The 22,535-nt window shown below is 41.4% G+C and overlaps 2 protein-coding genes across 3 annotated transcripts in view; both read right to left on the bottom strand.

Moving 5' to 3' along the window:
• Nucleotides 1-172: 172 nt before the first annotated feature.
• On the bottom strand, nt 173-10,312 carry npas4l (neuronal PAS domain protein 4 like). The gene is made up of 8 exons (XM_052080465.1): nt 5,997-10,312; nt 5,784-5,929; nt 5,588-5,693; nt 4,533-4,791; nt 4,329-4,438; nt 3,334-3,475; nt 993-2,176; nt 173-910 (listed from the first exon to the last, which is right to left on the bottom strand). Exons 1-8 carry the CDS (start codon nt 6,172-6,174, stop codon nt 882-884), a joined length of 2,154 nt encoding a protein of 717 aa, XP_051936425.1. The 5' UTR covers nt 6,175-10,312; the 3' UTR covers nt 173-881.
• Nucleotides 10,313-10,467: 155 nt separating this feature from the next.
• The window catches only part of klhdc3 (kelch domain containing 3), a 29,391-nt gene continuing 17,323 nt past the window's right edge, over nt 10,468-22,535 (bottom strand). Inside the window, exons 10-12 of one of the 2 annotated variants that reach the window (XM_052080487.1) lie at nt 17,858-17,931; nt 14,795-14,873; nt 10,468-13,159 (exon numbers count right to left, since the gene is read on the bottom strand). In XM_052080487.1, the coding sequence (XP_051936447.1) occupies nt 13,093-13,159; nt 14,795-14,873; nt 17,858-17,931 (220 nt within the window). In that variant the 3' untranslated portion in view covers nt 10,468-13,092. The remainder of the gene's footprint in view (nt 13,160-14,794; nt 14,874-17,857; nt 17,932-22,535) is intronic. The other variant, XM_052080489.1, reaches the window with a different exon arrangement.

The raw sequence follows: 22,535 nt of genomic DNA, 5'->3' as shown, positions 1-22,535 counted from the left end.
GAAATATTTCAGTGGCTGCAAAGAACAAGAAGGCACATGGACAGACTTGCCTTAAATTTGCTAGTGAACCTCTAAATTACTTAAAGAAGACACGGGGGAAAAATTGTGGTCAAAGCAACACCTTGTCAAAGAGTCGTAGAACAATGACATTTGTTTTCGTCTTGTTTTATTTACATTTAAAAACACAAAGCACGAACAAAGGGTGAGCATTTATTTATAGTACCGTTTAAGATGTGAAACAAGATACACCAATCACAGTTTGCTTTGCTTTAAACAGTTAAGGGGTTCAACTAAATGAATACAATTCAGTTTTGGGGGAAATCCAGAATTGGAATGCAATGAGACGTACCGCTGAGGTAGGTTGTAGAAACAATCGTTATTTTGATCACGGCATGAAAAATGAAAGATATTCTTATCTCCCAGTTTCACACAAACATAATGACAATAAATGCTCTCCGCTAAAAGGTTTAATATAAAAATAAATTAAAAAATACATTGAAATGAGCACTGTTTTCTTTCGAACCCTCTCGTGGCAATGACAGTGATAAAGTGCTCAATAGTGAAGCGTGGCCACTTAGGAGACAATATTTCCTTTCTGATGTTTTGTTTTCACTGTGGTCAGACATTTTAAAGTACCTTTTTCATTAAAAAAAATAAAGACATTAGTTGGAAGAGAAAGAAGACAGCATTTTGCAGAAATTAAGACAAATCTCAAACTGTGGAGATACTTGACATTCAGACATGCACATTGGGGAAAAATGATCTTTTAGTACAACATGTCCTTCAAACATCTTTGCGGTGCTTTTCTAAGAATCCGCCGAAGGACAATTTTCCTGACAATATGTCATACAAAGGGCAGCGTCGTAAGTCACAGACTTATTTCAGTACAGGTTTTCCTCAGCAAGTCTGTCTGAAATAAAAAAAAAAAGGTAGAAAACAACATTAGCCAAGATTAACAATGAGTCTTCATGAGTGCCCCTGACAGAACTTACCTTGCTGCAGGTTACTCTGCAATGAGCAATTGAGTTGATGCAACTCAGTGTTTTGGTCATGACATCCCAACTGCAAAGTGAAAGGATCTAAAGCGACGTTTGGAGCCAGTGAATTCTCTGAGGTCGTCAGGCTGGGACCTCGCAGATCAAAGTGTTGTGAGGCGCACGCGGTATCCCGAGGGCAGTTGAAGTCGGGAATAGCAGAGCCTATCTTTGCGACCATATCCAGATCATCGAGGAGGCTCTCTAAAACGCCGTCATTCAGCAATTTGTTATGTAGGGTAGAGGGGATAGCAGCCTGGATAGGCCACTGATGTGAGCAGGAAGAGGAGGAGGAGGAGGAGGAGGAGGAGGAAGAGGATGGCAGGCAGTCAGCGCTTTGGAGCAGATCGAGGGGACCAACCATGTCAAAAGTAGAAGCCAACGAGGAGATCTGCTGAGCCAGAATGCTGATCTCCGCCTGCTCCATCTGGCTGTACTGCTCAGATGTCATGGACAGAGGGGACTGGCTGGGGGTTGGAAGACTGGCAGGTAACATGTACTGGGGAACAAGGTGCACTTGTTGGAGGCTGCCCTCTTGTGGCTGCTCCAATAGGCTAAAGTCATCTTGATGCAGGGCGCAATCCCCGGAGCTCTCACTCATGTCTGACGTTGCCAAGCCGTCTGGAACTAATCTGGCATCGGATGCGCAAGCCGGGAAATCATAGCCTGTGGATGAGGGGGAGGCCAGAGACAGAGGATTGAAAGTGAGGAAGACTCCCTGATCAAAGGTGTGCTGCGAGGGGAGGGAGCCGTGAGGTGAAAGGTGACAGGCAAGCGCAGCTTCCGGGTAGGAGTAGGAGGAAGGGGAAGCCTCCGGGCAGGACAGCAGCTGATCGGCGTATGTGTGCACATCCATGTGGAAGACGAGGTTCAGTTCCTCCAGCTGCACAGGAGAGCTCGAGGACGCGGGGCTGTACGGAGGGGTGAAGAACGCAGGGCTGCCCCCTAAAGGAAGGGGTGAAATATCGCCATGGTGGATCTCTTCATCAGACTCCGCCCTGACTTTCAAACACGTCTCCTGGCTTTGGCTGTTGGGAGAGCCCTGCTTCTTACAGCTTCTGGGAGGATAACTGTCTGTCGGGGATGATGGCCTTAAAGCATCGTCACTCATTCTCCTCTCCAGAAATTTGGCCTCTGTTTCACTAAAAGATGGCAGGATGAATTTTAGAAAAACAACTAACAAAATTACAAACACAATTACAAAAGACAAACAAACCAGGCAAGAATAGCACCGAACCTCATCTGATTTTGTTGCGACGCACTATAGAAAATCCTTTCCTAATGTCACATCTGCATGAAAATACTATTCAAGTTCCCTGCGGTCTTGCAGAAGCGAAATTCCAGTGCCACTATCACTGTGATGTGAAACGACCACAAGGCCGCAGCAATTTGAATGAATAATTGTGCTGTTCGATCACTGTTTTCTTTTATTTTATTTTCTGCTAATTTATTACTCTATTGCATATATGTTCAATAAAAAACCAAACATTACTTAATGTTATTAATTATTTAGTAATTAATTTAGGGTCAGTGTGCAATTTGTCTTTTTGATTGATCTGAGTAGTTCTTGGCTTCCTCAATGACGTTTTAGAGTTAGCCTTTAAATTTGTCTTCCCCCTCGTATTTGGCCCCAAAAATAAACCTTGGGCTAAAGAAAATGGCACTAAATTGGTTTAACATGGTATGAATGATAAAGGCCTATTTTGATCTCCTACACGCGACAGAACATGGAAAAACATTTTCATGCAAACAATAAAATGGATGCCGGTTAATAACTCCAACTATATTCAAAGACGTTGTATGTCATGTATTTTCTGTTTGTGTTTACACAGGTATTTTCTATGTAGTTAGCAGACACTTGAAGCTAGTTTGCGTAGCAGTTTGAACACCCTAGGTCAGGCATGTCCAGCTGCGGGCCTGGAGGGCCACTGTCCTGCCTGTTTTCCAGCTCTCCCGGCTGCAACACACCTTATTCAGATGATCAGCTCATCAGCCAGCTCTGACGCAGCTTGAGAACATTCTTGATGATTTGAATCAGGTGTGTTGCTCTTGGGAGAGCTGGAAAACAGGCAGGACAGCGGCCCTTGAGGACCGACTTTGAACACCCCTGCCCTAGGTCAATAGAATTCAAAGTTAGAGACACAAAAATGTTGCAATTGTCACCGGTCCCCTCAATGTCAAAATATTGCTTTACTGGAAGCCAGAGCCCAAAACCAAAAAAAAAAAAAAAAAAAGGTCTGAGGATTGTTGTTTTTAACAACACATTGACTTTTAATAACAGTGGAAACATTTGCCACACCTGATGAGGACGTTAGTGCAGCAAATATGTGCAGTCTGGCACTGAGACTCTTTGGTAGCACAAATGTAGCTCCAGGCCCATGAAAGATCTTTGCACTGAAGCCTCATAACCATCTGCACCTTCAGGCTCTCGTCTGCTTGTACTGGAAAAAAAAGCACATATACTGTATTTATTATTGTGCACAGTCACAAACACAAATCTGCTCCAAATCACAATTGAGGGGTTTGGATGAAGGACGCAAGAGCCTAGCAGGCAAACTTGATGTAATTCCATCACTTATCCAAAACAAATTAAATCTGAATTCATTCTTGAAGTGTTTGACAAGTATGTAACAATGCTTTGTCATGTAGACTCGAAAGGGAGTACCGTGCAAAAGAATATTGCTCTATTCCTAATGCACACATATGCTGTCGCAGAGATTCTAAATTGTGGCTCGTTGAAAAACAACCAAATCAGAAATTTTGTAACCCAAGTAACCCACTGGTGTTGATGCACTTACAGTATGTGCATCACTTTTTAGCAAAATCATTGAATTTGATTACAAAAATATGTGAATGTACATTGTTGCATTTTTTTAATGTCATGTTTGTTTGTTTTTTTGTTTTTTACATTTTACATTTTTTACATACATTTTTTTCAGGAATAAATGTACAGGTGTACCTCACTACATATGAATATTGGGAATTTATTATTAATATTATTTTACTACATACAGAGTGAAATATTTTTCTTTTTATTTTAAATATAATTTTGATGATTATAGTGTTAGAATATTTTATGAAAATTTTATGTGACTAATGAAAGCAACGTAGCCTCTGATTGTCTTTGATTAGCTTACCGGTACATTCCTGCCGGGCCAAAACTGTTGGAGAAATACAGATTTCAAATAGGACCCTAACGCAAAGAACTGTTTGCTGAACAAGAACGCTGACACTGTTTTCCTCCTTAGAGCATGATGAATAATTAATAATAACGCATTAGGCCTTGTCACTTACATAAACGTCTGTGATGGTTCACACTTAAAGATAGATCTTCAGGGTGGACAAGGCTGTACCATGAGCGGCCAACCATTTCTTCCGCCGAGTACCCCATAAAATACAAAACACTGAAAGAAATAAGCACAATATTTTTTTGTAAAAAAATAAAAATATCATGACTTGATATTATTCATTCCTCGAATAGACGTGGCCCGCTTGTACCTGTCTGACAGCCGAGTGAAGCTCATATCAAGTTCATGCACACTGTGGAAACTGGGGCACAAGTGTGACTCAACACCCCCGAGACGGTCCACTGTGGGGGTGCACAGGGCCAGAAAGAGGGTCTTGCCAGCGGTACTGATGGAGGAGAATGGAAAAGGCTCCGGAAAGGATTGGAAGCTGCCTCGAACCAGCATTGAGCAGCTTCTTTGCTGCTGTTTGAAGGTCTTGGAGGTCTGCATGCTGCATACAAAACTCCTCTCTACGGGAATAAATAGACCAGTTGGAAGTAGTAGTGTGCAGTATTTGCTACACGGTGTTACTTTTTTTTTCTTTTTATGACCTTTTAGCTGTTTTTCCTCCACAAATTGTGGCTATTTTATATTGGGGGGGGGGGGCGGGGAGAGGGTGAGAGGGGGGACATGATAAGTCATACCATTGCTGTCAAATCAAAAACATGTAAAGTGGATTTCGAAATTGTCTTTACACCCCTGCTCAAATGCCAGGATTTTGCGATATTAAAAATAAGATCCAAAAATACAGTTTGTGGTTACTTTGTTGTTTACTTCAAACTTTTTGTTGTAGGGTTCAGAGAGTGGCACTTCTATCCAAACATTGTGAAATACTTAATGAAAAATCTAATATGGTAGGAGCACCTATGCATGTATTATGTCCCTATTTGAAGTGGCATTTTTGTCATTCATCTGGTTCAGAAGTGGGTGGTCCTATGTGCCCACCCCCACCCCAGTAGCACTGATGAAAAATTGTGGCCGAATTCAGCATTAAAGTTGGTCCTCCGCAATGTACATTTTTGATATTCATCAAAAAGCAACATTGATAAGTAGGTTTCATGTTAAAATGTAATTAAAATGTAAACAGTTCATTGTTACATTACATCTTTCAATTATCTGGATGTAGAGTCTTGAGTCATTTTTTGGGTCCATAGTAGGTTTGCGAGCTTTGTTATACACACGCAAAATGTGAACGTCGTAAATATCTGTGTTAAGCATGTACACAAATCTCTCTGATGGACAAGGAGTTCAGTTTTCCTCAATTACCTGATGATGACGTCTTTTCATCGTGCCCCTTCAGGATGGGCTCAATAATATCAATGTCCTCACATTCCACCATGTCGTATATGGTGTCTCCTTGAAGCACGTCGACCTGAGAATAGAATGAAACGTTTTACCAATTCAGGAATAAAAGGGAATCATTCTGTTTATAACACGACACCCTATTGAAGCTCAGACTCACCATGGAAAGGCCCAGATATTCCGATACATTTTCCGACACGTAGACCAGCTTCCCTTGGACAGTAGTGACGAGGATGAAACCATGCAAGGCTTGGAGAAAGGCCTCATAAGCGAATGAGCAGGGGAGGGCATCTCCGCTGGGAAGCCCTAAAGGAAGAAACGTCTGAGTTCATCCTCAACACTTTATGAAAGAAGGGAGCTCTTCTCCACTCACCCTGCAAGAGAACCGACTTCCTGATGTAAGTGCACACGGCAGCCATTGAGTGCAGGTAGGAGAGGCGCTTCTGGTCTACCAAGGGGATGGGGAGCAGGGCTCGCATATTCCTGATCTCATGATTGATGTGGTCCCGCCGTGCTTTGGATGCGCCTTTGGTGGATCTGTGAGGAACCATGCTGGCCAAGTTGAAGGAAACTAAAATGGGCAAACTCACCAGTGCCTCCCTTGCATCCCAAAAATGATGTGAGCGTTCATCATTGGCTTGCGTCAAAAGAGAAAAAGACCACCAATTGCCTCAACCAACCCACTTTTAAAAAAGAAGCAAGCTGAGTGAGAGTGCTCGGGTCTCTTTTCCCTCCATACGACGGCAGAATTTGAACATGAATGGTTCCTATGGAAACTACGGTGATGAGAAGCCGTCACGTCTGTAGTGGAGGATGAGGGCTCTCAGCAGAGTTGGTGCGTGTGTTGTGTGTGCGTGTGTGATCGGTATCTGTCCTGAGCCTTTTTATAGCTGCCAAGGGACTTCAGTGTGGGGGCGTCAACACTCAAAAGTGGAGGCTGGGCTTGTGCTGAACCAAGTGGCCACAATGGGGAGAGGGCACCCCGCGTCACGAGGATACGTACAAAAAGGAGAATCATGTTTTTTTTTTTTTTTAAATCCGACGCCTCACGATAAAAAGAGAAATAATTACTTAATTCATGGCAAATTGCTTGAGGAAGCATTGTATAAGGAACAGGATAATGGCTCTTTTATGTACTGTACTCCACAGTATGCCTTGAATGGATTCTTTTTCATTTGGCGGGATGCCCCAGATTACTTAATAAATGAATGAAATGAACTAATCAATGCTTTCGATAATGTCCACTCTCACACCTCATAATCTCATCAATTGCGATCCGGGGCTGTCAAATACACCTTTAGAAAGTGAAAGAAAAGAACGCTCAGTTTTGAATGATACTTTCATTTAACAATGTGTTTATGGTTTATTTGTAAATGTGTAGTTGCTATTCACAATATTTTTTTCAGTCTCTCGTGTCACTATTTTGTACCACTTGGAATACATAACACGGCTCTCATGACGATGCAGCGCCAACAACAAAAAACAACAAACAAAAAAACTGAGCACAAGCAACTTTGTTAATGTGAACATTTGATACAGTTCATATTATGGAAGTCATTACAGGTATATTGCAAGCAGTAAAGAAAATGGATGGCTGGTTGGGGTATATTCATTATAATGCCTGAATTAGAACTGGCCAGCACCACATGGAGAACTGTTTGACTATTTTGGATACCTCATTTAACTACGAGAGGTGAGTAAAATAGCAACTCGCTTCGATTACTACTTTTCTATTGTCAAGCACAATTAAATGAATTCATATTTGGACATTATCAGATTCTACGGATGTAAATCACAAAGTCAACAAACGTGCAGACGTGTCGTTTTGTGAACATCTTTTAACAACCAAAAAAATCATTAAGTTGTATTCAGTGTTTGGGTAACAATACAAGCTGTTTGGTAACAAGTCAAATGAATGTTATTGTTGTTCCGCCAATTTGCAACACAAGTTATCTCAAGTCACTTTCCATAGGGAGCAGCTACAAGTAGGATCGCGCTCCCCACACTTTGAAGGAGCCCAGCTGAAGACGACCTCAGCAAGTACTTTGGAGACAATGAAAAACTTCCCTTGACAGGAAGAACGGAAATAGAGGACGGAGAACCCCTTTTTTCCAAGATTTAATAAACCACTATAAGTCATTTGAGAAAAACAACAAGTCTCACCTCCTGCCTGCCAAATACTGAGTGCGGAATTGACTTTGTCTTTGTTAAAACTGTTGTACCTGCACTAATTATACAGAGGGCCAACTACAGCTGATCCCTTTTGCCATTTATAGTATAATTGGTAGATGTTCATCGTGATAACAGTCAGGCGTGGCGGAAACGAATACATTGTCTTACAAATCGTTTATTGAGAATTCATAAGGTCATCTGAGATTTACAAGCACTTTTCTAAAGTGGTACCAGTATTTGCCTGAGCCTGATTCCTTTAAAGTTGTTTGTTTTCAACCCTGTGTCATCATATTCTACATTGAATCATTGTCATACGCGATAAACCTTTTTGGTGTTAGACTAAAATAGAAGTGTTTGAAATAGTCCAGCAATACTGTATTGTTGAAGAGTCTGCAGTACACAACGTGTGTATGCATCACTGATTTGTGAGGAGTCGTGTGAGCCAATCAGCTGTTTCAGTTTGGCTTCACAGGGTGCATTAGTCACTCAATTAATCCCCCGATGCAAGCTAACGGGTTTGAATCCGGAACACACCGAGCCTAGTTACTTTAAATGAGATCCTTTAGCAGATGAAGAGATTATGGGCATCACACCCCATGGCAATATGACTAAAGCACCTTCACACGCAGGAAGCATGTTGTTCTCGACATTGAAACGTGCTCTCTATCAACTGCAGCCATGGCAGTACATGTGGCCCTTCCTTGAAATGTCAGATGTTTTTTCAGGCTCCAGCTTCTATCCCCTTGGGGCTCTTTAAATGCCTCTTTTCACAAATCCCCAAATTTAGCGGCCGCGCGCCGAAAACTAGAACTTGAGTGATGGAATCGGAGCGGGACGCGGCGAGACAAGACAAAACAAACCACTCTGAACAAATCCTCAGTCTGATTCTCAAGGACCGATGGGATCGTCTGAGTCCTAAAGGGAAATTAGAGAGTCATTTGGCCGAGGCTTTCCCCGCATTAACGCCTGCGTCGTGGAGCGAGGAGGGCTCCGGGGCCAGACAAGGGACCCGGCGCTGTCCCGCTTCCTGTGTTCCGTGGGGCCAGGCGGGACAGGGTGTCTCTACTGCCTCACTTTGAGCTCACCCTCCGTCTGTGGCCCGCACTTAACTGTGGAGATAACAGTGACTTTATAGCTGAGGGCTGGTGACAGACAGGAACACACTGCCAGGACACTCCTACTGGTGGCGTAGGCAACGACTGCAGCTGGGTTTCACGCACTCATAACGGGGACGCCTCAGTGCAGCCGCACGCGTCCCAATGAAAGTCGTTTGGCGTGTGAGGTTGGGGGTGCTCGATGTTGTAGACATTGAGGGCTATCAGACAGGGTGACCGGGGGAAGATACAACGCTCCCAAGTTGAACAGGAAACATTAAATTGAGAGGCCAGGGCTTCAACGTCTCAAAGTGATACAAATGGAGTTGAAACAGGAATAGCCAGTCATGAGTTAAAGCTTCCACAAGATGCGAGGTTCATTACCTAAATGGAAGTGATGTATATTTTCAAAATTGTTAAGCTGTCATGTGTTCCATTAGTGTAACCTTGACAGTGACAATAACTACTGGAAATTATATTCAAGAGCGCAACTGGAAATTTTCAGGCAATTTCCAGTTTGGCAGTGAATACAGGAAGACTATGGGCCAAGATTTCTGCCAGTACATGAACAAAATCTGACCGCATTATACATATTTAGGTGCATGGTCCCTTCTCCACTCTCTGACACATTCAAATTATTGATGGCGCTGCTAACCAATTAAAATTTTGCAAAATTCTTGGAAGAATTTAATTTTTGATGTTAAGGTGTTCAAACTTGGTCACCTAGGGCAGTATAACACGGTCATGAAAACACACACAAGGAAGACTTTAACAAATACCTGAAGTGACTAACTGCAGTAATGTGTCACTTTTTGCAGAGGATAAAGAAAACACGCCTGTGAGTGTTATTGTATTGTCTTCTTACGTGTGTTCATGCACCATTTCAAATATCCATTGCCTAAGTTAGAACACTAGACTAATGACGCGTTTCACTTGCCTGTAAGGCGTTTTGTATTGTGTTAGCATTAAGCTGGTGGAAGATAAATTCTGAGTTTGGTTACTTCGACTGGGAGTAGCATTAAACAGCCGAAGCTTCTTTTTTGAAGAATTGTTCAATATCTGGCAAACGTTTGCGTGTTGTGAAGTGACTGGAGTCAAGTGAATGGGGTCAGTCACATCCCAAGGAACCACTATATTGCAAGTGCAGTGCAGTTGCTACGCAAAGAATGATATGCAGGAAATTAAGGAAAAATAGAAAAAGACCCAATGACATCAGTGAAACATGCTTCAAATGGTATGTTGCGTTTCATTGTGCACTCATGCACTGAGCTTATGTAAATATATGGTATACTTATCAAAATTTCTACGGGGTAGCTGTCATACAATATTTGAAAAGGTTTGAAATTAGTTCTTTGCATCAGAAAAGTGTAATACTTTAACACTGGTGTGATCTCCTTATACGGATAAGGAGGAAAAGGTTGCAGTAAACCTTTAGCACCAACAAAAAATGGTTGTAAGGCTTTTGTAGAAAGTGAGAGGAGCTATTGTCATTGTGATACGGTATTTAGGTCGCATTACTATTTTTAAGTAAAGTGAGAGAGGTGCAATTTTTCTCCCCTCACAAAAACACAACTGGAGTCAAATTGTATCAGATTTATTACTAAATCATATTGCACAGTAAGTCCTGACCAAATTTTACAATCTCCACTCAAACAGTAATACCCCCAAAAAAGAAAAAGGTGAGCATGTACGTGGATAATTGAACATTGAATACACTTTGCTCAGTTATCTTAGAAGGTTGAATAAGTAACAAATTGATACAATAAACTACGATACCATGTCACTGGCCACAATGCAGTCGCTGGTACCACAGTCTGACAGCGTTAGCCATTTGGGAAAGCAAGGCACACCCCTTTATCGTCTTTTCAAATGATACCTTAAAGGGTGGGTGAAATCACAGCCATTAAAAAAGATTAGGTCAAAATATTCAAACAAACACACCTGTAGCATCATTAGCGTTGCCTTACTGGAGGTGTAAGCATCATTATCAGAGAAAATGTGTTGCCCGACAGTGTCCTTAACGATGTATTTTTGTCCCTGAAGAGTTCCATCACCCATAGTCTTTACACACACACACACACACACAAAGGAAAAAAACACCCATCGCCGCACAATAGAGTTAGAAATAATATCGAATCACTGATGGCCATTTGGTGTGACATCAGTTTGACATGCTTTCAGTGGCTAGTGTGCACGGATTGGGTGACTGAGTATTGTGTGTGACTTGTCCATGTGAGTGTGTGTGTGAATGTGTGTGTGTGTGTGTGTGAGAGAGAGAGAGCATTAGAATGCATCTGTGCTCGGTGGTAGATCAGCACGTTGTCTCCTCTCGGACTGTCCTGATATGCTTTAGTGCCGTAGTCTGTCGTCTTGAACCTGCAATTTAACATACTACGCTCATTTGTAAACATTTACGGTACAGGCCAGTTAAGTCTGCACTGCGAGGGCCCAGGTTGCCGCAGGTTCCATTTTGTTGCCGTTATTTCTTCTTATAAAGAAAACAACACAAAGATCAATATCAAGATCCTATTGCCCTTGATGCAAAAGCCTCACAGCACTTCTTGCCCGCCATTCAAAGGTAACACAGTGAGTTGAGGCTGTAAATATAGACCTGACAACTGAAAATAGTCTTCAATAAATGGATTTTAGTTCAAATTAGGTGACACAAAAGGAGAGTGAGGCAGTGATCCCCTTCCTTAATACATACAGTACTGTGCCAAAGTCTTTGTAATGACAATCATGCATGAAAAGAAGTCTGTGCTTGGCCATGTTTGCTTAAAATGTGTGACAATAACTACTTCCCGTTAGGGGGTAGATCACATAGCCAGGAGGTGCCATTGTAATTCATAACATCATTGTAAATAACATAATAATAATTATGACGTAATAAAAATACCATCACACCAAAAGCACCACCCTTTTATATTTCCTTTTTAATGGAAATGGGGTTTGTGGTATTCATGTAATCATTCTAAATGTAGCTGTCACACTATGTACTGGTTTACAATGTCAAAATGAGCGCTGTGACAAAGGTTTGTGATCAAGCAAAGTGATTGACAGCCCAAGATATTTGTCCTGTATATCTTGAGAACAAATAGGCTTGGGACTTCTGTGAGTTATTATTTATTTATTTTTAAAAGAGCAGCTGTTTAATGATTTCAAGTGACTTGTTAAAACATAAAGGGTATTAGAATATACTATTAAACATGAAGAAAGTTTGTTCAAGAAAGTGGAAATTTAAGGCAGCCCTTATGCATTTGTATCCGGTCACTCGTAGTGGCGCAGAAGACGTGCATGCACGCTCTCCTGGAGTCAATAAGCAAGTCATGAGGAAAGTTGTCTTGACACCACGTGGATTGTCTAAAGGAGCAGGAGCTTGGTGATGCATATTCAACAAAAGTGTCTGTAGATGGCAAATTATACAATGATTCATTTCTTGAATTTGGCACAACAAAGCACACTGGCGGTTGGGGGCGGGGAGGCTAGTTCAGCAGGTGAGCAACAGCACAGCCACAGAATTTCATGAAGTAAGATGGGTAAGTCTTATTCAAAACATTGAGACAAACTATGGGGGAGGGAGATGGACAAAGTGATCACAACTGCCTAGTACAGAAGCGGTGCGTCACTGTGGGGCACTGGGGTGCGCCTTGGGTGGTGATGAAGCAAGACCAAAAAGTTAAGCGTCTCAAATAGTCTTTTTTTAAGCCAGTACAGCACCCAATAATCAATGTTCCTGAACATCAGAATGTAAAGTCTATTGACCCCATTAGCTGCAAACGGACATGGTATGCGTTTACATAAATGTACATTCTAATTCGAGATTGTGTTCAGATTTGTCTCTTAAAGCTTAGTTGTGTTTAATGACATCAACATCAGCTTTTGTTTTTTTCCCCCTCTTGTTCATCCTGTGCTTCAAAGTCTATGATTATCATAGGCTGATTGAAATTTCAACAAACAAACGAACAAAATAATAAAAATAATAATACAGAGAGAGGGTGAGCGGGTCGAACCCATTTTTCTTTTCCTCCTGTGAAACACCCTGAGCATGAGAAAGTCCACTGAGTCCAAACAAGTCCTTTGTGGGACATTTTGGATAAATGAGATTAAATCCAGCACATATTTGTATTTGACAAAACAGTCCCTCCATGCTCAGCTGGATCTGGCAGAAAAAAAATAATAATCAGCTTCATATTCAGCTAAATGTCAGCCATGGGGCGAGACGATAGGCCTGCTGATGTTGCTGTTGGTGGTCATGGCAGACAATTCCCACCTGGACGGAGGAGGAAGAGAGTTGAATGGTTCTGTCATCATCATGAAAGTTTGAATACATCTTTTAAAAATCTTATTATACAGCAGTTTTACTTGAACATGTTTACAGTTGAGCGGTTAAACACGAGCCTGTAAAATTCCCAAAGGTTTTGTTTTTACTTTATTTGGAAGAAATTGATTTTATTTACTTATTTTTAGAATTAAAACAGGTTGGACGTCAACCAGTGTCACAGAAAGGATGTTTACACTGTATTCAACAGATTACAATCCAAGTCACTTTTCATCCAACCTGACACAGTTGACCGCCACACTCTTTTCCACATTTTTATGTTTCAATGAGACCACTTAAAGTTCCCAAAAATATTGAACTCGTGTATCATCCCTCAATCAAGAAACTGTGTGACATAAGCGAGATGAGGATGAGGGGAAGGCTGTGATGTAACTTGAGAACCAGGAGCAGGGGCTGACAACGGGGTCTAGTACTGACCTGATGACAGGTCAGAGGTTGAGCTCCAGATTGTTATCACTGGCTCTGGTTTCAACACTCAGTCCCTCTCAATGGCTTTGTTCGTTTTTTTGTGTAGTGAGTACGTGTGTGCCGCAGAGCGGAGATTGGCACAGCGACAGAAGATGGCGAAGAAGATGCTAACAGGAGTTAACCAGACTCTTGTGACTTCACAATTTCTCTCCCACTCACCCAACATGTACACGCAAAACACTTGATAAGTTATAAACACGACTCAAAAGACTAAAAGGGATCTGATGCAAGGTGGCAGTGATGATTCGAGACAAATGAGGCTCATAGTCAAGTTACACATAATTGCAAAAATAATTTATGTTTATGTAGTGTTATGAAAAATACGATTTGAAAGATGTGCCATGAAAATTATGGATGGTTATTTTACTGTATCAAATACATCAGCCACAACATGAACAATTTCCAATGCAAGAGCTGCCATTCTATTTATATATCAGAGTCATAAAGAAGTGGTTAACAATGTTGCGACTTGCTCCAATGTTTTCTGTATTTTTAAATTTTGGCTCTTTGTGGGCCAGGCTGGTCCGCAAGAAGTTGTAATTAACTCTTGACTAAATTGATTTGATAAAACGCTCCATCTTTTGATCGGATTGATTTTCACTCGCGGTTGGGTTCCAAAATCCTGATCGCGTAAAGCCGAGTGATTAACCACAGCTGACCCAAAACGAAAGGGTCACCCAGAGGTTTTTTTTTCTGTTTTATTAACATTCATGTAACTCTACCATTCTCTTTCTCAACACTTTTGTCAACTTGTAACTAATGCCTGTTTAATTAGTCGCTCAGGGAAAAAGATCATAGCTTTAATGCATGGATCGTTCATCAAACAAGTATTCTTGTAATATTTTTGTCTTACGTACATAGATTAATTACTTCCATCATTCAAATTAAGAAGAGCTTCAAGACAACAGTGACAGAAAAACTTGGGCAAAACCTTCAGAACCCACAGGAGGTGTCACTATTTTTGGAAGTCCCTACGATTAAATAGTGCTAAAAGCACAGAACAACAGCACGGACAAGTTTATCTCAATTTAATGAACACACACACACACAAAAAAAAAAAAACAGAGCCCATGTTTTCGAAAAGGATGTTTGTCAGACCTGATATCATGCGGAAGGCCCGACTGCTCCAGACGGTACTGAATTACAGCTATTTTGCATAATGTCTTCAAATTAGGACCTGAAATAAAGAAAGTGGGTGACTCATAGGGATAGGGACATTAGTGAATCACAATTTACAACAGCGCCACGTCACAAAATGAAAAGCAGTCACATTTATGTCATGAAAATCACCATATTCAAGTGTCACTATAAACATAATATGAGGCTTCTGTGACTGAATGATTCATTAACATGATAAAAACGTACCTATCTACGCAGAAATCGCCCACGCCATCCATTCTCGAAAAATGTGCATCGGAGCTGAATTTGTTGCGATATTTCACCAAAAACGATCATGACCAATGACACAACTGAACTGAATGGATCAATGAGCGCTATCGTTATTGAATTTAATCAAAGCCTTTCACCTGGGAACTGGAAGAAAGTATTACTGTAGCTTTGTTTTTCATTCTAAGAGCACAAGGTCAAGTGAAGCATTTTCCTCATTATGTACAGACAGAACTTTCCTCAATATTATTTGATATTCATTGGAGAATCGTTCAAATGTACTGAGAAGTCCCTGGCGATCAAAGCCTTCATCTGACACTACAATATCGAATATATCAACGCCCAATCTACAGTCTGGCGAAGACCAGCAAACAACTGCGTAGTGGTTTCTTGTGGAACTCTCTACTTGGTTATAAAAAGATACTACGCCGACACACCTAACCACTTCGAAAACAATCTCAAGTCAACTTTATTGTCAAATGTGCTCAATGTGCAACATACAGCACAGATGAAATTTCTTTCCTCTCAACCACAGGAGACAGAGAGGAGCCGCTGCGGGTGCCCGCGCCGCCATCAACAGAACAGTTTAACATAAAATGACAAAATAATACAACACGACATATGAGACACAGACAGTCGTGCAATCTTAACCACTTTTTCTGCATACACATTGTTGTTTGAAGCAGTTATAGACGAAAGGGCAAACCGTAAGAGCTACAGCCACAATCAAACCAAAATATGCAACAAATGCACTTCAAACGCTTCACTTCACACAAGGCCAAATGAGCTAGGACACATCCGCGTGACGTTCACAAAGTACAACAATGATGGGAATGAGCAGAGTAAGGAAAATGAAAGGAACAGCACTTGATCCAAAGCATTATCTGTCACCCACGGCGAAGGCGTCTGTAAGTGCATGGCTGACAACGGAAAAGCCTTGAGTGGCCAGATGAATGCGATCTAAGTATACAATGTTCAACCAAATCCATTTCGAGTGATGCAGACGAGTTTGAGCCAAGTTTGAGGTATAAAGCGAAAGGTAGCATTGAGCTGGGAGATGGATTATACTTCAGTCAATGGCCACGTCAGTCCTCAGGCTTCAAACGGCAAACAAAAAGGGTACACAGAAGGGGTGTTCACACAGCACCCATCCATTTGCATCGGTGCTGTACTGATGTATTTTGTTGCAATATATCCTACACCGGTGTAAACCATGTGGAGCGTTCACACGTAAAAAGCTGCTCACTAAAGAGATGCATGTTAACCCCGGTGCAGCCCCATTTGCGTTCACACGGCAGTTTCTACGGCCGTGCAATCCGATAGTAATAATACGGAAATAAAACGTGTGCATGCATAAAGTGTACTTCCTTTTCCCCGCCTTGTTTATAACATATTGAAAAACCATGGTTTATACTTCTCCGGACAAATCAAAGCCGTGATCTAACAGACATCGTAAAAGGATGAGAGAAGAGAGAAAGGAAAGATGACGGAAGTCCAACACAGCACGAAAGCAACGCATTCAATACCCGTATGTAATCAACTCTTCTCACGCGCCGTAGCGAGTCTATTAGCGTTCACACGTCCAATTTTATATTGGTGCTGCCCCGCAAACTAGCATTTATTCGGGAGTAAATTTTTAAACCACCTCTTGAGCAGGGTTAAATTTGCTCCAGTTTAAGCTATTTTCAGGTGCTACACCGGTATAACGTACGTGTGAACGCTCTATGGGGGCAGCCTCGGTACTTCACCGGGGTAAAAGTTGCAGTGTGTACACCCTTATAGACATAAAAAAACATTCACGCATACACTCACACCTAGGGACAATTTAGAGTGTCCGATCAACCTACCTTGATGTTTTTGGACTGTGGGAGGCAACCGGAGTACTCGGAGAAAACCCACGCCGTTACGGGGAAAACGTGCAAAGTCCACACAGGAAGTCCGGATCCTGCACCTCTGCACTGTGAGTCGGACGTGCTAAGCAGTCAACCAAAAGTCAACTGCGTGTGTATAATGTAATAATGTATGGCATAGAAGCCTTTATTCTTAACATTTTAAGACATAACCCCCTTTTTGTATTCCATATCTTGTATGTATTTTTTGAAATGTCTTCTATGGAGATCCGACAATGTTATGAGAAAATAAGTTGAAAAATCAAGGCAAAGTCTCAATCAAAATGCATCACCAAATGGAATCAGATTGTTCCACCCAATTGAGAAATGGGATCAGTTTACAGTTGTTGCCTCGGAAATTGTCTTGCATAATTCCACCATCAAAACTTTAAATCCATAGCCATTCGCTCTTACAGTTCACTAATTTGAGTGACAGCGTAAAAGCATAAGCAATCGGCACATGGCAATGTAAGCCACACGGGACTCCAATGGGCATTGCCAGATGCCAGGGAAATATAAATGGCTTGTGTCCCACTCCAGACCAAAGTTTTGTCCCCCGACAAGGTTTCTCATTCACACTGCGACTGCCTGGGCAAATTCGGGCTGAGAATCCCTGGCAAGCACATCCTTGCTCTCGTCACATTTGCTCATCTGGTCTCCCTGCATTCTGTTAAGGCCATCCCGTTTTGTTCAAGGTGGCCCAATATATGAGTGCAGAGGAATGTAAACAGCAGGTAGGTGTTCTTTTAAGGATGGTCTTAAGACTACATTCATCAGCCATCATTTCTGCTAATAGCCAGACAATGCCCATGTACAGTTGTTACAATATTACATGTTATTTACAATTATTTCACAAAAACAGATAATTGAGCTCAGGGATACTCACTAAAATCCAAGATGTAGAGGTCCGAATGATCCATGAGGTCAAATTCATCACCCATCCCTTGCTCAGGACAGGGACTGCAAAAAAAAAAGAACAAAGACAAGAGTTGGTAGTTATCAACAAAAATAACATAGTTCAACATCCTCTCCTACTTTATATCTCCACAAGCCTGTACTACAAACACCAGATTTTAACATCATTAATCCCCATGTTATCCAAAAAAAGCACAACTGATTAAAAAAATAATAATGAAAAAAAAAACCTGCAAAAAAAAGAAAAGGCGTGCCAGTCACACAACATCATTCAGCTCTCCTTATCACGGCCAACTTGATTTAAGCCCACAGGAAGTCGAGCAATGCAGTAAGACAAGCTGGCCCATACAGATAGCCACCCAGACATGTGCTGCCGTTTATATCACTTCACATCTGTTTCCTGCCATGGAAAGATGCACACACACAAGAACAGGCAGAGACACCTGTGACACATGATTTATTGAATTAAAAGTTAGCATTCCCTGGTGCTATTAAAATAGTCCAACCCCCTAAAATAAAACTGCTGATATTTTTAATGAAAACAGCACAACTGGCTTTTCAGGTGCGTTTTCAGTGATTCATTTAAATAACTATGTATATGACTTGATTAGCATATTCCGATTCTGTTTTCAAGCGCAAAAAAAAAAAAAAAGAAAGCAAGTGCATTCATTTCAATTTATCAGATCTCAGAAGTCAAAATTAACATACAGCCATTTCCTATCATTTTTTTCTGTAATACAAATGAGCCCAAATGTGAATAGCAATCGCTCACTTCTTCAAGAACACAAAAATGAAGCGGATATTGCAAACATTTCACAGAGGTCTTTTTCGTTTTGTGTTGGTGCTGATCGCAGGTCTATAATTTAGGCATTTTTGTCACACAGAACAGTAAACATGGAGGGAGGGAGATAAATCATGCACAAAGAGGTAATCAAAATGCAGGACTGCAATTAGCTGGTAGGGTCCAAGTTTTTACCTTTGGGCAAAGTCATGCCTTCTAGTGAATGTACCGTTCTTACCGCACACCCCAACATTGAAGTGTGTGTATTGCGATAGAAAAAGTGGAATGCCTGTATCCCTACTTGGGAGTTGATGAAATTGTTTCAGGATTCCCCCCCCCCCCCCACCCCTTCTACTCATCAATCTCTATTTCTCTTTCCCGCTGTCTCCACCATCGAGTCTCCCTCTCGCTGCGTGTTCAGGATGTTGTAAGGGGTTTACGTTGCTAATCTTCCCCAAACAAACATGTTTGAGTCTTAAAGCGGCCAGGAGATGTGCAGAGCACGAGCACGGTCGTCCCAGAGGGCCAGCTGTGGAAGTCATTACGCCCCCAGCCCCCAGGAGGTGATCCACCCGGGCTTATAGGGAGCTGTCAACCGAATACCCTCAACCACCCAGTACCATCATCGGAAGACCGGTGACTCTTATCTCTGCTTCCCGTCCTTCATATAGGCCTACTGGCAGTGCCATCACTCAAAGTCATGCATAAAACGTTGAGGGCTGGTGGCAATGTTAGTGTCGAAAATGGCACGGAAAACTAGATTGAGGGAATGCATGTTGACACACCGAAACCAAGTCAGGGAAATATTTGCATACCTGTCAACTCATACGGTTTAGCCATAGTTCATACGGATTTTGTAGTGAATATTACGTATATGGCCGTATCGCACAGATCATACGTATTCTGAAACTTTCCGTTTGTTTTTTTTTCCCCCCTAACAGGTAGTTCCGTTTGCTTTTGTCTACTCGAATGCTTTCATTTCCGGTTACTTGCCAGTAAATTACGTGGTTCCTAGTTTAAAATATTCATTGCATACTTCGGTAGTGTACAAGCAAGTTCTACAAGGAAACAAATATATCGTTCATATTGCGCAATGGAACCAACAAGAAAGAGACGTAAAACGAAGCACAGTGGAAGGTTTCTTCAAGAATGTATATCGCAGTTCAATGGCGCAATAATGCCTCGTAAGACAGAAGAATATACTCATTGCACAATTTGCAAACGCGAAGTAAAAGTTCTTCCGTCTGGAGTTCATGATGTGAAAGAATATTTGAAGTCTAACTTGTACCAAAGGAATGCCCGAGAATCAGCCAAGTATGATGCAATTCACGGAGGATAACACAACCAGTGCTCCAAAGGTTATACTTAGTAAATATCATTAAAAATGTTGTGGTTTTTTTGACATATAAAATGCTTTGGTATGTTATATGGAGTTTTTGCTCTTTATAAGGATTTTTTTGGTAGTTTATACAGATTGGCGCTCCGAAAAGTTGACAGGTATGTATTTGGCATACTTGTTGCCCTAATAATTGTTATACTTTTAATTAGGTTTACAGTAAACAGAGTAAGATGGAAACTGCTTCTTTTGCCTGTTAGTGCAGTGAGGCATGTAACACGTGCAGTGAGGCATGCAACAAGCAAAATTTGCAACAAGTGACAAATTTCACAAGGAATGTTAGAAGAGAGTCTACTTTTTTTCTTTTTAAAAGGGTCACAACAATGCACTGATATGGCCACTATGGAACACTTAAGCATCCAACACACAAATATAAAGTGCATACATGATACATGAAAAACAAACTTGGTATTGTGTCGATGTAACAATAAAAATCAACCTACTTTTTTATGCATCTATTTGCAGTGTACCCCTGAAATGTGCCAAGTTAAGACACCACAGAACTAATATAAAGTCCATGAATTATTCACCACAAGCCGCTCACCAGATATTGTGCAGAGAAATCTATATTTCAATAGGTCTCCTGCTACTGTCTGTCAAATCCACCTTTCTTTTCTTCTTGGTCAGATGCTCTTGTATTGTTTCACCATTCACCACTTGCCCCGTTGCAAAGAAACTCTCCAAATACATCTTTTACTCATTTTGCTAGCTTGTGGGTTCAATATTAGTGCTATGCGACCAAGATTTGATATGTGTCAAGAGTCTTATATGGATGCAACAGAGAGAATCCGGTAGCTTTTCCAATGAAAATATGTTTCGGTCTCGGCTAATAAATCAGCCAGAAGTGCTATCAGTCATTTATTTAGACCACTTCCCTAAGGTCATACATGCCCTATGGTAGAAAACAGAAGGGCCCAATCGATAGCCTGTTTAACTTTAAAGGGTACACTAATTCTATCCTTGAGGGTACTGCCCCAGTGACAAGCCACAGGACGCTTAAAGATATAGATTTATCACCCTTTTTATGACAATGTATCCAGGATTCAAGAGCTGCAGAGAGAAGTAAAGGAAGTGGAATAGGTCAAAAAACAAAAAACACATTTGAGCCAGCAACCTTAGCTTTCAGCAGATCAGGAAGCAAAACCAATTAATGTGACATAATCCTCAATGTGCTCTTGGCACTTTCTTTCTAACCATCAACTTAATGTCTTTAATTCTTACCACTGCCTCAAATCTGTTGCTGAAGGTTATGAAAAGTTGAATTCGTGGGAATAACAGCATTAGTAGTAACTCCGCTATCTTGACAACACAATGCAGTACGGTCGCTGTCAACAACTCACATGGCGAGAGTCTCGGCCTTGGATGCTGATGCGAGAAAAAGCCAGAGATAAGGAGATGCTTTCAGGAGAGCAGCAAGAGAAATGACAATTTTCTCGCATACTCATGGACAATATTAGCCTGGGTGTGAAATCCAGCAGCACATTAATGTTTTATTGGTCTTTGTAAAACGAGCCGAAAAAGATCTTAGAAGCAGGGGAAGGAAAAGGGGGGTTGATGGAAGCGGGAAAGTCACAGTGTTTGACTTTATGTGGCGTCCTGGTGTTTGATGGTTCACTTTGTCACTACGTGTGAAAGAGGTTCCCCCAACCCTGCAGCTTTGGTGGTTCCCAATCTAAAAGAAGCCCGAGTGATACTCCCCCCCCCCCTAAAAAAACAGTGCTTGCTATTTGAAACAACACTCAATGAAGGTGTCTAATCACCCCATTGCCACCCTCTCTAGTAATGCACTGACTTTTCCCCCTAATTAGCTTTGAAAGTAGGCCGCTGAAACAGTAGAAAATCAACTACTGTCCTAAAACTAATGAGGGAAACCCCGAGAGCCGAGGAGCAGACCAAATTGGGAATTCGCATGTGAACACCAAAACATTCAGCAAATACATCAGCAAGACAAGCAAGTGTTCAATGGGAAAGTTACAGATGAGGTTCTTAGAAATGTTGTGAGCAGTGGACATATCGATCGGAGCATTTTGAGTAATTTCATTGCCGATATCCTCATTCTTGGAGTGATACGATGTGCATCCTGTTCCTTTCGCTGCATCCTATTGAACTTTGCTCCTTCAGGACCATCTACCTCACAGGAACTTATCACACACTACAACTTCCTGTAAAAGACCTTATCATATTGAGCAGAAACATGTAATTATTTTTGTTTGCTTTTCAAGGAAGGCAAAAACAGAAAACTAATTGAATTGACCGGGCAAACGGACAACTCGAGCAAAAAAACATTGGAGATTATTTCAATTAAAACACAATCTGGATTACATATTCCGCCATATAGTATAAAACTGCATTTTGAGCCTCAGTTTTTGACATTTATGCACGGCATCCTGGCGGCAAGTACAACTTTGTGCGTGTGAACCCGTATTTAAATCTTATATTCAATGGCCTACTGGACTGATGAGCAATGGTTAG

The sequence above is a fragment of the Hippocampus zosterae genome, chromosome 11 (assembly GCF_025434085.1).
Source record: "Hippocampus zosterae strain Florida chromosome 11, ASM2543408v3, whole genome shotgun sequence".
Lineage (NCBI taxonomy): Eukaryota > Metazoa > Chordata > Actinopteri > Syngnathiformes > Syngnathidae > Hippocampus > Hippocampus zosterae.
This window is presented reverse-complemented; position numbering and strand designations above follow the sequence as displayed.